Here is a 13,181-nt window from a genome sequence, read left to right as displayed (position 1 = left end):
GGTGGCTTCTGGGGAGAAATAGAACACCCTGGAAATGGGTGACAATGGCACCACCAGGCTTGAGCTGGCACAGATGGATGTGCCACAACCTGAGAGTCACAGGTCTAGAGCCAGTGGTGCTGGACAGAGTGAGTCAGGATGAGACTCCAGAGGCAAGACTGCTTTGTGACAGCTATGTAACTTTATGCTAGTAACTTTGCCCCTCTGTGCCTCACTTTTTTCATCAATAAAATGGGAGCATAGATCTATATCCTGAGCTTAAGGGTGGAGTAAATGGAACTTTACGTGCTTAGCATGTAGCAAACACACAAGCAGCATGAGTCTAGGAGGAAGCTGCTGTTGGGTAACAGTATAGAGAAGCCCTGGGGCTTCCCTGAGTCACTCTGCCATAATCACACTGGTGGTTTGAGTGGCACTGATGCAGGTAAATGAGTAGATGTTTTACTGTATGTTCTTCACCATCTTTAAAAAGAACTTTACTATCATTAGCTTTTTTCCCTTGGACTAAAACCCCTTTAAACACTGATCAGATGTAGCAAGTTTTCAGAATTGCAGTCCAGCTCAAACTATTGAAAATTCCCAACCCCAAGAGATCATTTTGTTACCACCTCAGCCTCTGTTTAAACATTGTACCATGCAGCTACAGTAGGAAATGGAAGGCCACTGTTCCTTACTGAGCAGCCTCAGAGCCAGAGGAGAGAGTGGTCCTGCAGCTCACCTGGAGCGCACCTCTGCCTTCAGACAATAGGTGCATGCATGCCCTTGGTTAGACTGTGGCCAGAGAGGAAGGGACAGGAGCTGATTCATAAACACACTGGCCAAAATGCAAAGGCACATTATGAAAGGAAGAGAAAGCATGCTCTGAAACCTAAGGGGGAGAAAGAGGATTTTCGTCCTCCCTTTCGGTTTGCTCCAGATGACTGGTTGTACATTTCAGGTGTCCACGTTATATCAGCAGATAATTAAATCACACAAGGCAAAGCCGATTTCATGGGATTCTAGGACTTACTGAAGTGGCAAGAAAAGGGCTAGTTTCCTTCTTCTTGATTCTTTCTTCCTCTCTGCCATTGGATAGTGGGCTCCGGGTGTTGTTGGAATTGTGGAAAATATGACTCCCACTCACAGGACATTCAAGCTTGATAAATATGTCTTTATGATGCCCCCCCCACCCAAGTATCTGGAGGAGAAGTAAATTTTTCCCTATGCTCCAGGGGAATTGGGACCTGCTCCAGTATCATGAGAGGAGTGGGCTGGGGCAATGTCCTGGCTCAAGTCCCACTGCAAAGCCTGCTCTGCCCTGTGGCTACAGCATTTAGCTGGAGCTGCTAAGTGCTATAAAGCTCCCTGAGTAGCAAGATGGGCTGTGCTGGTCAGGTCTCCCTGGAAAAAGCAGAAATAAATCACACACCAGCTCCTACTTAAGATCTGATGAAATTCTCCATTTCCGCTCTAAATTGAATTCCTCCCGAAGGATTGTAGCAGCTCCTGGGAGTAATGAAGGCGCTCCTTCCTCCTCTGCTTGAAGCATGTTTTGAATTAGCGGACACAGCATTCTAATCTGGGTGGGTAGGTAGCATTAGGGAACAGTCTTGAGAAACTGTTTTCAGAGCAGACATGATATTTGTAATCTCAAGGGGCAGGCGGCAGTCATCCAATACCTTTGGCCTCTGTGAAGGGAGCAGCCTCCGCCACGCTGGTGGTCTCCTGGGAAGGACAACACGTGGCCTGCTGTGACTCCACACCAGCCCCCGCCCACCAAGCAGAGCAAAGAGCAGAACTGGGGCAGGATAGGAGCAGGAGGGGTTGTGCTTTTTGAGATTAAAGATGTCACTTTTCTGCTCACTCTGTGCTTGGGAAAAATGATAAACTCAGTGCTTGGGGGGGGGGCAGGATTGAGATTTCTTTTAGGCTGAAGGTATTATTGAAGTGGTTGTCTCCCATCCTCTGGAATGACAGTGGATTGACAGTTGGGCATGCATAGAGGCTGTTGACACAGACTCTCCCATGGGAAAACTGAAATGCACTTTCCAATGGGCCTTGTCAGAGTGAAGACTGATCACCAGCTGCTGACTGGGTCAGAGTAAGACTTGGGAAAGCAGGCCTGGTGGGGTGCCTGGCAGTGAGCCTTCCACTTCAAGGTTAAGGTGAGACTAGAAAATTCTAAAATTTCCTTTTGTTGTGAAGGTGACCAGGAGGTAGTCTACCTATCTATTGATAAAAGAATATTTACTATGATCCCTTGAAGTGAGCTTAAGAACATTATTAGAGTTTGTGTGTTTGTATGCTGTTAAGGAAAAGCAGTTTACTTTTGTTTTTGCTTTGTTTTGTTTTGTTGAGACAAGGTCTAGGCCAGCTTTGAACTACCAGTGTAGCCCAGGATAGCCTCAAACTCCAGGTCATCTTCCTGAGTGTCCCAGCCGCTGGGATTACGTGTGCTGGTCACCATCCCAGGCTGAAGAAAAACTGGTTTTTTAAAAAGGTAAGTGGTTTAAACAGTCTACTTACCTTGAGAAATTCTGACATTTAGAATCAAAAAAAGAAGGAAAGAACCTCTCAAAAGAATATTCTATTGATCCTTTATGTCAGAATTTTAGCACCCTTGAGACTAGTTGTCAAAACCTCACTCCATGTTTTTAATTTCATTTTAAGAAAGAAGCCATTTCCTTGGTAGGGAAAAGAACCTCAAAGGACACAAATAAGACCCAACTTTGGAGGACAGAGTGGGCTGCTTAGAGGCGTGAGAGTCGGAGTTCCAACTGGAAAACTGCTTGTCAGGGAGAAGTCATGTTTTCCACTGATAATAAGCGTCACTTATATGAAGTTAAATGCCCTTCCTTCCTATCTGGGGGATGTTTAAGCTTCAGTCTTCTTCAAAGGACAGTAGGAAATATTACTATCCCTGAGTGGGAAGAAAGGATGGAACATGGGAATTGGAAATGCAGGTTGGAGCCCAGCCATGCCAGGACGTGTCCTGAGCCCTCCTCAGGGGCGCCCAGGTGGAGATGGTGTGTCCAGGGTGGAGTGATGGGGAGGGAAGTCTGGTGGAGACAATAACAGACATGATATTTGTAATCTCGGGGGAAAATGTGCAAGGGCTGAAGGTGAAATGCCACCCTCCACAGGGCGGGTTTGTGCATTCCTTCAGGCCCTGCAGACTTCTGTGCTTGCACACATGGGCCTTGGCTAGGTGGCCAGGCTGGGACGAGCCAGCAGGCAGGTCATCCCAGGCAGTGGAAGCTTCACAACCGCCCTGTGGTAGAAGCGGCTGGCCTGAGCATCAACCAGCCCTCCAGTCTCTGTACCAGTGCGTGCAGGGCTGTCCTGCTCTGGCTGGCGGATCCCTCCCCAGCAGACTCGTCGAGGAGCCTGTTTATAAGGATTGAAGTTACTTCTGTTTTGTTTTAGCAGAAAGAGTGAACTGCTGCCAGCAGTATGTCTGGAATGTTATTAACTCGGTACATTTCTGTGGCTTTTCTTGTAGCTCTGCACATGCCAGAGCCCGGGGTCACTTACTTGAAAATGCCAGGTTGCAGTGTGTCTTCTCAATGGGGCCACGTTCTCAGGAAGAGGGAGCTAGTCCCGTGCCTCCCGTTCACTTGTCACCTTCCTCCCTCTCTTCCACCTCCACTGTACTTATTTATTTCTTCTGAGGTGTGTTTTGAACTGCTTGGTGCCTGCTGTATCATCCTTTGTCCTGGGTGTGTTGACTCCCCCCGTAATTTCTGGGGTTCCTGGTGGACTCCTCGGAGGCCCTGGCAGATGCCTTGCCATTGGCGTGCCTGGCCTGTTGTTATTCTTTCACATGAAAGCTGTCTCTCTTGGCAGACGCGGCTCCAGCAATTGCAGTTGAGCTCTCCGAGCTGAATGGGTAATGTTGTGCAAGAGGAATATAGGTGGGGTTTTCTCTGATGGTAGCTGTGGGGGCGGACGAGAAATCTGCAAGCAGTCTTGGCTTGTGCAGAGCTGACATGATGGCAAACAAATGGCTTTTGAAAGAAGGAACCAGTGTGTACGGTTTCTTAATATGGAAGGTTTCACAACCAGTTTTGTGCAGTGGATGGAGGAGAGATTTTTAAAGAGCAAATTCTTCCCTGGGAAGACCATCAACAAGCCCTGGATCAACAACAAATGCCGAAGGTGGAAGCAGAGGAGGTGTTCCGTTTGCCTCTTCTTCCCTCAGCCCTGCTCCTCCCTTTTCATCTCTGCAATTTTAATCACTGGTATTTGGGGCTTTAAAAGGAGGGATGGAAAATAAGATTAGATAAATCTCCCCCTGGGCTGCCAGCCCCGGCTGGCCCTGTGCACACCTGGGTAGGTTAACTCCCTACCTTTCTCCCCCAGCGTGATTTTGTTTTGTCATTTGAGTCTATAAGCACCTACAGATTCCACTGAAAACTTTTGTTTTCCAGACCCTTGGCCTTATCTGGGTCTCCTAGAAGTCTCTTTCTCCTTGGCACTTGTTAAATTGTTAACTCCTCAACCGGCTCCAGTGCGAAATGGAACATTTTTCTTGGCTTTCCCTGTCTTTCTGCATGACTTCTCAGTTCGTTTGTAGACTGCATGGGTTTTGGCCGAAGGGTCTTCTTTGATCACTCTCTTGACAGCGCAGACTTCTCATCCTCACACCTGCTTTTCTTTTACAGTCCAGATTTCAGAGTAAACGCTTCCATTGCCTTGTAATTTTTTCAGTATAAAACTTTGGTGCAGGTTACTTATTACAGGTAATAGCTACTTGATGACGGAGACAACTGCTGGCAGAAACGGCAGCCTGAACCGCGGCCAGAAGCATAACTGCCACTTGATTTAGGTCTGAAAGCATCTCAGCCACAAGTCTATCAGTCATGATCTGGCACGCACATCTAGTAACAGGCTCGCCAGGCTACGAAAGCCGCCTCCATGGGGCAGCCACGAGGACAGGCTCTAACAGGACTCCAATGTTTTCTCTCCATTATCTACAGCCCACACATCATCTTCCTCTCCCAGAGCACCTTGACAGGCAGGAGCCATCTCTGCGGGACCCGGCTCTGCCACGAAATTGCTCACGCCTGGTTCGGCCTGGCCATTGGCGCCCGGGACTGGACGGAGGAGTGGCTCAGTGAAGGGTTTGCCACTCACCTGGAAGACGTACTGTGGGCCCAAGCGCAGCAGGTGGGTTTCACATGACCCTGAGTCATCCCTCCCCAGAGTCAAGTCCCATTCAGGTCCTCTGTTCACTGAAGCATGCGTGCTGCGTGCACTAGGCAACTGCTTTCTCTAGGGAGATGGCGAGCCCCCCCCCCCCCCCCGCCCCTTTCGTTCACAGTCTAGAGGCAGGCAGGAGACAAACAGACAAAGCAGTGCCTGCCTGCCTGCCTAGCTCAGTGGAGCTTGGAAGGAGGGAGTGAGCTTTTTAAAAGCGATCAGATTTCACCCTTTTCATTTCTACTTGCATAGATTTGAATCTTTTCTTTTTAAAAATAAAATTGGCGAAGGGTATATCAATTTAGTTTAATCTTTTGAAGAGCCAACTCTTAGACTGATTGATCCCTTGTACTGTTTTCTTAGTCTCCACTGCAGTGATTTCTGCTCTGATTTGTATAATTTCCTACCTCCTATGAGCTTTTTTGGAAGCTTGAGGTTCAATGTCAGGTTATTTGTTTGAATTTGTTTTGTTTTCCCAAGGTAGGAATTTCCCTCAATAGGTCACATACACTTAGGTATGTTATTTGGCATTATCATTTAATTGTAGGAACTGTCTAGTTTCTTCTTTAGCTTCAGCAGTGACTCATTGGTTGTTCAGGAGGCTGTTATTTAATTTCCAGGTGGGTATGAAATTCGGTAGACTGGTGCAACCACTGTGGAAATCATGTGATGACTCCTCAAAGCATTAAAACTAGAGGTTCCATTTGACCCAGCTACTCCCCTTCTTGACGTCTTTCCAAAAGAATTAAAAGCATCATCCCACAGCCATGTGTGCACCCATGTTTATAGTGGCACAAGTTGTAATAGCTAAATCTTGGAAACAACCCAAGTACCCATCAACCAATAAATGGATAAAGAAGATGTGGAGGTTTTTTACACAGTGGAGTACTCTTCTGCTATGCAGAAGCATAGGCTTGAGACATTTCTAGTACATGGGTGCACCTGGAGACCACACTCTTAAGTGAAATAAGTCAGGCACACATATTTAAATACCTCATTGTTTCTCTGGTGTGAGAAACCGGAAGAGTAAATAAGTGAAATAGATATTGGGAAGGAAATGTTCAAATGAGAAGGGAACAAGGGAGAGAGCAGAGGGAAAAGAAAGAAGGGACAGGAAAAAAGAGAAAAGAACAGAAGGAAAAAGTAGAAACAAGACTTTTGTAAGTAAGAAGAAGAGGAGTTAAAGCGAGGACAGAGGTTGAGGAAAAAGAAAGTTAAGTTATACCATGTCCAGGTACAAATTCCCTGTGGTGAATGTGATCATTATGTGCATCTAGAAGCCCTCTAAGGAGAACCTGGAGCGGGCATAAAGAAGAGGTCGTATGCCACCCCTCCTTCGTCCTTATGGTTGTGGTGGCACTGTGTGTGTGTTAAACGATCAGACTGGGGTGTAAATCAGGAGTCACAGGCTCAGATGTCTGCAGCCCTCAACTAAGGCATGAAGCCTGAGGCAGCTGGGGCGGTAGGCTAGGGCATGCCGAGGACCGCAGCGAATGGGCAGCTGCTCCTGGGCTCTACCCAGCCGTTCTCATATTAAAGGGGCCTAATAGGGCTAGACTTTTAGTTTTGTAAGGAAATTCATACATCTAGATTTTCACGTGAAGTTTATGGATTTAAATAATACCATACAAATCAGGGGCTGGGGATGTAGCTCCAGGATACAGTGTGTACCTAGCGAATGTGACGCCATGGGTTCCATTCCCAGTACCTGCCCTGCCCCCAAACACATGTATGTATACACACGAGAACCCAGGGGCCAGGCCCACTCTGCACACGTGTATTTTATGTATAATACTGCACGTTAGAGAGCTGGCCTCCAGTGCTAATGAGGATGTGGCGGGTGAGCTGCCCTGGCTTACTTTCCAGTTACAGTAGTAACACTCCGGTCACTGCTTGTGGGTGCTCTCCCTGCCCTTACGTGGGACTGCCTGATGTCTGTGCATGCCCGGATGAAGTTGCTCACGGTGATCCTACTTGTTGAAACCCTTCCACATCTCACTAGCTAGCTCGAGGTACCTTCCCCAGAGAGCCCAGGCTGGCTGTGCCCCTCACAATTCTTACTGCTGCTGTCTAGAACTTTGACCCTCACGAGACTTGCTGCTTACCTCTTTGTCATCTTACTTCTGCCCTGTGCTTCTCTGATCCGCCCAGCTTTGATGCTGTCCTTTTTGAAGCATAGCTGTGTCTGGTCGTCCTTCTGTCCTCGTCTTGGCGTAATTGTTAGCCAGAAGGGTGCACAGCTGTCTGGTGGACATGGCCAGGGGGCAGTGGCTGGCTTCTGAGCTTTGAAGCTCAGTTCTGCCATTCACCAAGCTTCTGGGTAGAGGTGGGATACACACGGAAGCCCCCTGAGCCTCAACTTCCCCATCTGTGGATGGGATATAAGGCCTCACCTTACAGGGTGAATGGGCTGATGTGAGAGTGAGCTTCACACATGCCAGACATATGGCAGGTGTGCAGGAAACACCTGCCCTCATCCTCTGTATTCACACCGTCTTACACATAGCGGTCATTTAGCAGTGGAATGTGCCACTGTCCTGATCTCTGAGATAGTCAGACTGGTCCTGTTCTTGGCAACTGCAAGTATATTTCCGGTACTTAATAATGATATCTCTGTCATTTATCTCCTGTGTTATGATGAGAGAGCTCCTCCCTCTCCACCGTATGTGTGTGTTTGTATGTGTGTGTGTGTGTGTGTGTGTGTGTGTTTGTGTGTGTATGTATGGTTTTTGACACAGTCTTGCTTTGTAGTTCAGGCTGGCCTTGAGTTTGCAACAGTCCTCCTGCCTCAGCCTCCTGAGCGCTGAGATTACGGGTGTGCACCACCACACCTGGCTAGAGGGCTCACTCTTTGCCATTCCTTCCTCTACCTCCACCCCTTCATCTCCTCCTTTGGGTCTGGATCTGACTGCCCCAGCAGGTCCCCAAGCTCCCAGCTATGTACATCTGAGGTCATTCTGTGCTCCATCTGAAGGGCTAAACCAGTGAGGAGAGGACAAGCACTCTGTGGAAGGAGAAAATAAATTTGAAAAGAGAGGTAAACACCAGGTCTTGTGGCCATAGTGAAGAAGGTGACTTCTGCTATGGGCTGAGGGAAAGCAGGAACTTGGGTTCCTCCATTTCTCCTTTGCTCTCTTTCGTTTTGGGGTTCAGCCCACGGCGCCATCCAACTTCAAGATGCAAAATCACAAACGTTCCTCAGGCAGGTGGCCCTCCCAGATCCCAGCGTGGAGTCTGACAGCACTTCTGGCCATGTCTGTTCCCCATGGACTCTCCTCCCAGGCCCTGGCTTGGGACGGTCTGGGCCTGCTGAGCACCTGCTTCAGATCCTCACGGGCAGGTGCACTCCGTGGGGTGCTGGCACTGCTGGGAGTAGCGAGTGGCTCCACCAGCGAAGAGGGTGTGAGGACGCATCGGTGGCAAAGCCTGTTTCAGTCACCTTGCTGCCAGCGAGGCTGTGCCCTTAGCGCCCTGAGTCTCAGAAAGCACAGTGAGGAAGGGGGAGAAAGCCTGAATCAGGACCGCAGCCCAGCGGCCCATCAGAGCGCTATTCTGCAAAAGGAGCTGAGTAGTGAGGCTGAATCGCCTGGCAGGCATTTTCTCACAGTTCTAAAGGTGTGCAGTCCTCAGTCCAGCTGTTTTCAGGGGTCTGGTGAGGCCTCTCCTTTGACTTTTGGATGGTTTCTTTCTCAGCCCCTTCTCCCGTGAGCGCCCCCTTGTGCTTGAGGACCCAGCTGACCGCCAGTGTCCCTTTCTTATAAACCACGGCGCTGGGAGGTTACAGGCCCACTCTCATGGCCTTGTTTGACCATAGTCAACTGGGACACTGGGGCTAGGGCTGGGGGCACCATGTTTGGTTAGAAAGAATAAGCACCAAAGTCTTTGCTTATCGGGCCTGGGCTGGCTTCTCAGCACTGCCCTCCCTCCTTCCCCAGGGAGAGTGGCTCCCAGCCTGACCACCTTCTCTGGCCGGCTCCTGCTTTCACTGAGGAAAGCTTAGATACCACCACCTCCACTGACTGCAAGGAGGCACCTACTTCCTCCGTCACTGCTGTACCCTTCCACACTGTGTTGTTGGGGTCTTCACTCTACACTGTGTTAGAGCTGTGTCTGTAATGTCCCCAGGGCCAGCAGGGACTCAGTAGGTATCTGTCGAATCAATCGTTAGAGTAATTGGGTTCCCGGAATAAAACCCATGTGCTTCCCCTCTCTAATAGTCCTGCTGCCCTCCTTTGCAGAGATCATAGCAATGGGGCCCAGCGCCAGCAAGCGCATCCACAGGGCAGTGGGGGCTTTGACTCAGTTGGGCAGAGTGTGACGGGCTCCCTGCCTCCAACCCGAGTCCAGGGAAGACACTGTTTCTGGTTATAGGCAGACAGCATCATCTGGGTTGCATTAATGGGCTCCACTATAAACAGTCCCTCCCCAAATTGAGGGCTGGGAAAACAGGAGGTAAATGGAGAGACCTTCCCCACCCTGCTACGGAAGACAGAGCAGGAAAGCAGGGCCAGGGAGATTAAAGTGGGGATGTCCCCAGGGGAGCCCCCTCTCCAGGGCCACGTGTGTGCTGAGGGGTGGGTTCCAGGAACCAAGACCCCTCCCAAACAGGCTGGCCCAGCTCCACCCACCAGCCTGAGAGCTGTTCATGAGAGGAACCGGGCATTCCAGTGCCCCTTGCCTGGCTAAGGAAGAGCCAGGTGAAGGCTGGGAGTAGGTCTGCCTACGACAATGACGGTGTTTTGTGCATGTGTGTTGGTGTGTCTGTGCTCAAGCAGCTGGCCCCCCACGAGGCCTGGGAACAGCAAGAGCTGAGAGCTTGCCTGCGCTGGCACCGCCTCCAGGACGAGCTGCGGAACTCCCCCGAGGAGATGCAGGTGTTAAGGTAAAGTGCCTCGTGCTCCCCTTCCCTCTCCACCCCCTTCACGCTTTCCAGACACATCCAGGCCATCTGACTAAATCTGCCCTGTTTCTTTTTAAAATCAAATCCGGCTGGCGTTATGCATCCTCCCAGGGATGTGATTGTTACAGTTTTAAGTCTTTCAGGGTGTGGGTTTTTGATTTGCCTTCTGACATTTTCCTGGTGTCTCTATTCAGGAAAAAACTAGCAGGAGGCCATTTCCGGGACCAAATTCTTTGTTTGAAGTTCTAATAGTCACTTTATGTGGTGGCTGAGGACATGGAGAAGGTTGAGGTTTGGCATCCCAGCAGACAGTAACCCTTTAAAGCCAAAGGAGAAAAAATCTTTAGGAAAATATTGATTCCTAAGTGTTTAGTAGTAACAGATGTGCCTGTCAGTGGGGCCTTTTGTTTCAGATGTAGCCCAGCAGGAAGCCACTGCCCCTTTCTGGAGTATTAGTATGAAGACTCTACTCACAGCTCCTGAGTTTTGTTTTTAAAGTGTGGTTTGCCATTTTCCAGTTTTTTTCCCTCCCTGCTTTGCTCTCCCTTCACTCTTCTAAATAGCTGTTATCTGAAGCCCCAGACCTAGGCCCCAAGAGCACAGAGGTTGCTGTGTCAACAGAAGCTTCCATCCAGATCCCTCTGAAGAGAGTCAAGTGTTTGGGACCTGCAGCCAGCCAACTGGGAAGGTGTAGAGCCATCCGGAAATTGTCCCTTCTCCACATCCTATTTTAGCTAGCTTTGCTGGGGAGAGGTCTGTCACAGAGGGCTCTGCTCTTGTGTTTTGTTTTGAGACAGGGTCTTGCTTTGTAGCACAGGCTGATCTTGAACTCACTATGTAGCTCAGGCTGGCCTCAAACTTGAGACAGTCGTCCTGCCTCAGCCTCCCATGTACTGGGATGACAGGCCTGTGCCACTGTGCCCAGCTCCTGTTGTGGTTTGTTTTTAAATGAGTATCTCTACCGCTTTGCTTGGGAGCAGAGAGCAGACCAGGCCCCAGGGAGAGGCTGCCTGGTGCTTTTGTGCAGCCCTGTGCCCTTCCCACGGTGAAATTCCCGTTCTTGCACACAAATGTGCCTCCCACGCTGACTCACCCATTGTTTAGCAGAGGCAGCTGGAGCAGTGGTAAGCCCACCAGGCTGGGAGCCAGGAGACCTGTGATCCTGCCCCAGCGAAGCTCCCCCGGCCAGGATTTACTGATCCAGCCAGGACGCTTCCCAACAGCCAGTGGTCCCCACCCGCACGGAACTTCCGTTTAGTGGGAATACTGTTGCATGCACAAGCGGGTCAGACAGTGAGCAGAATTACAAAGGGACTACTTGATGATTGCTAAACTCAAGACTGAGCTGGGCGCGTCCCCAGCCTGGCAGAGCACGGAACACAGAGGCCCTGAGGCAGGAAACTGCTTTGATGTGCTTTGGGGACAGAAAGCAGGGCAGGCTTCAAGTATTTCCCTGTGTTATCTTCCAGAAGTTTCAAAATTTAAGCATCGGCATAAGTCAAGACTTCCTGAATAGGACTCCATAGCGCAGGAAATAATACCAAGAATCAATACATGGGATTGCATCAAATTAAAAAGCTTGTGTATGTAGGAAAAACAGCAAAGAGTAAACCCTGAGAATGGCAGAAAAGTTTGCTAGCTACTCCTCTGTTAAAAGATTAAGGTCTGGAAAATACAAAGAACTCAAAAACTTAACCACTGTCTGAAAACAAATGCCCCAGTCAAATAATGGGCAGATGAACCGAATGTATACTCCTCAGAAGAAACACAAGTGGCCAGGAGAAAACAGTCAGTGTGTTTGGCCATCAGACAGATGCCATCCAAGGCTCCACTGAGATTTCATCTCACTCTGGTCAGAAATGGCCCTCACGAAGAGCATAGAAGTGATGAAAGCAGCTGAGAATGGGTGCAAAAGAGGGGAAGGAACCGTCCCCATTGTCAGTGGGGCTACAGACTAGTAAAACTGCTATGGAAATCACTATACGCATTCCTCAAAAACCTGTATAAATAGCGGGGTGTTGTTCAGTCACACGGAATGAAGCCACGCTATCAGCAGGAAAGTGGCTGGAAGTGGTGGCCATCACATCTGAGAAACGTGCCTGACTTGGAGGGTTAGAAGCTACCTGTGTACCCTTGTGTCACAAACCTAAAACATATATAATAAGTAATGAAAATACAAGCGAGATGGTGGGAAACTTGAAGGTAGACTTGTGGAGATGGGGAAGAGGGTTCAGGAGGGAGAAGCGGGAGGAATTGAAAATGGTCAAGATACGTTACATGCACATAGCAGAATGAATAGCACTGTTCTGTTTTGCAAACATGCACTGATAGCAAAAAATAAAGGAGGGCAGAACAGGCAAGAACCAGGGAGGGCACAAGAGTCGTGGAGGCCTCTGTGGAGTCTTTGCGGTGTGTGTAGGGGTTGCTCTGCCCTGGTAGCTTGGCTGTGAGCTGTGCACAACAGGACGAGGGCTGGTATGTTGTCCACACGAGAGGTCCCAGTGAGAGCAGCAGCAGATGCCTAAGCAGACGCATCAGAGATGTGCTCTGGTAGGTTTCTGTTAACCATGCATAGAGAAGGCAATGAGAACAACCAGAATGACTTTAGGTTTTTGGATCGGGCAGTCGGGGAAATGGTGATAGAATTGTTTGAGATGATAAAGACTGGAGGAAAGGCTTTGGAGGGAAAAATAAACATTCCAGCATTGCTGATGCTAAATTTGAGATGTCAAATAAATACAATCTGTGTTAAGAACTCAGTGGAGGGCACGAGGTAAAGGCTCATTGGAGCAACCAGCCTACAAAACATGCAGACATCTGAGCATGCGGAAGTCACCAGGGGGGCAGGAGAAGGGATGGGAGGAAGGTGAAGAGCCAGTGGAGGACCTGGGGAGATCAGTGTATGTGTGGGAAGGGGCAGAGCTTGGGGATCACGGAGAAAAGAAGGTGACAAGTTGGGAGTGGCCATTGGGGTGGCGATGCTGCTGAGAGGTGTGTGAAAAGGAGAGAGAAGTGACCTTCAGGTGGGACTACATGAAAGATGTTGGTGACCTTGACATTCCTGGATTTATCCAAGAGCAATGGAGAAAGAAGCCAGACT

At 49.3% G+C, this 13,181-nt stretch overlaps 1 protein-coding gene across 19 annotated transcripts in view; it reads left to right on the top strand.

Annotated features, from left to right (window-relative positions):
• The window catches only part of Aopep (aminopeptidase O (putative)), a 383,307-nt gene that overhangs the window by 196,089 nt on the left and 174,037 nt on the right, over positions 1–13,181 (top strand). For 16 of the 19 annotated variants that reach the window (XR_010040451.1, XR_010040447.1, XR_010040448.1 and 13 more), the window contains 2 exons: positions 4,959–5,148; positions 9,957–10,063. The exons of 2 other annotated variants lie outside the window; for them this stretch is intronic. Coding sequence is in view for 11 of the 17 variants with exons in the window: in XM_063229043.1 (XP_063085113.1) it covers positions 4,959–5,148; positions 9,957–10,063 (297 nt within the window). In the remaining 6 variants the exon portion in view is untranslated. Of the gene's footprint in view, positions 1–4,958; positions 5,149–9,956; positions 10,068–13,181 lie in introns of those variants that run through there. One more of the 19 variants, XM_063229051.1, reaches the window with a different exon arrangement.

This window comes from Cavia porcellus, unplaced genomic scaffold (genome assembly GCF_034190915.1).
Source record: "Cavia porcellus strain 051 isolate PalLab524CR breed Dunkin Hartley unplaced genomic scaffold, mCavPor4.1 scaffold_17, whole genome shotgun sequence".
Lineage (NCBI taxonomy): Eukaryota > Metazoa > Chordata > Mammalia > Rodentia > Caviidae > Cavia > Cavia porcellus.
Note: the sequence above shows the minus strand (reverse complement) of the source record. Positions and strands in the feature narration are given on the sequence as shown.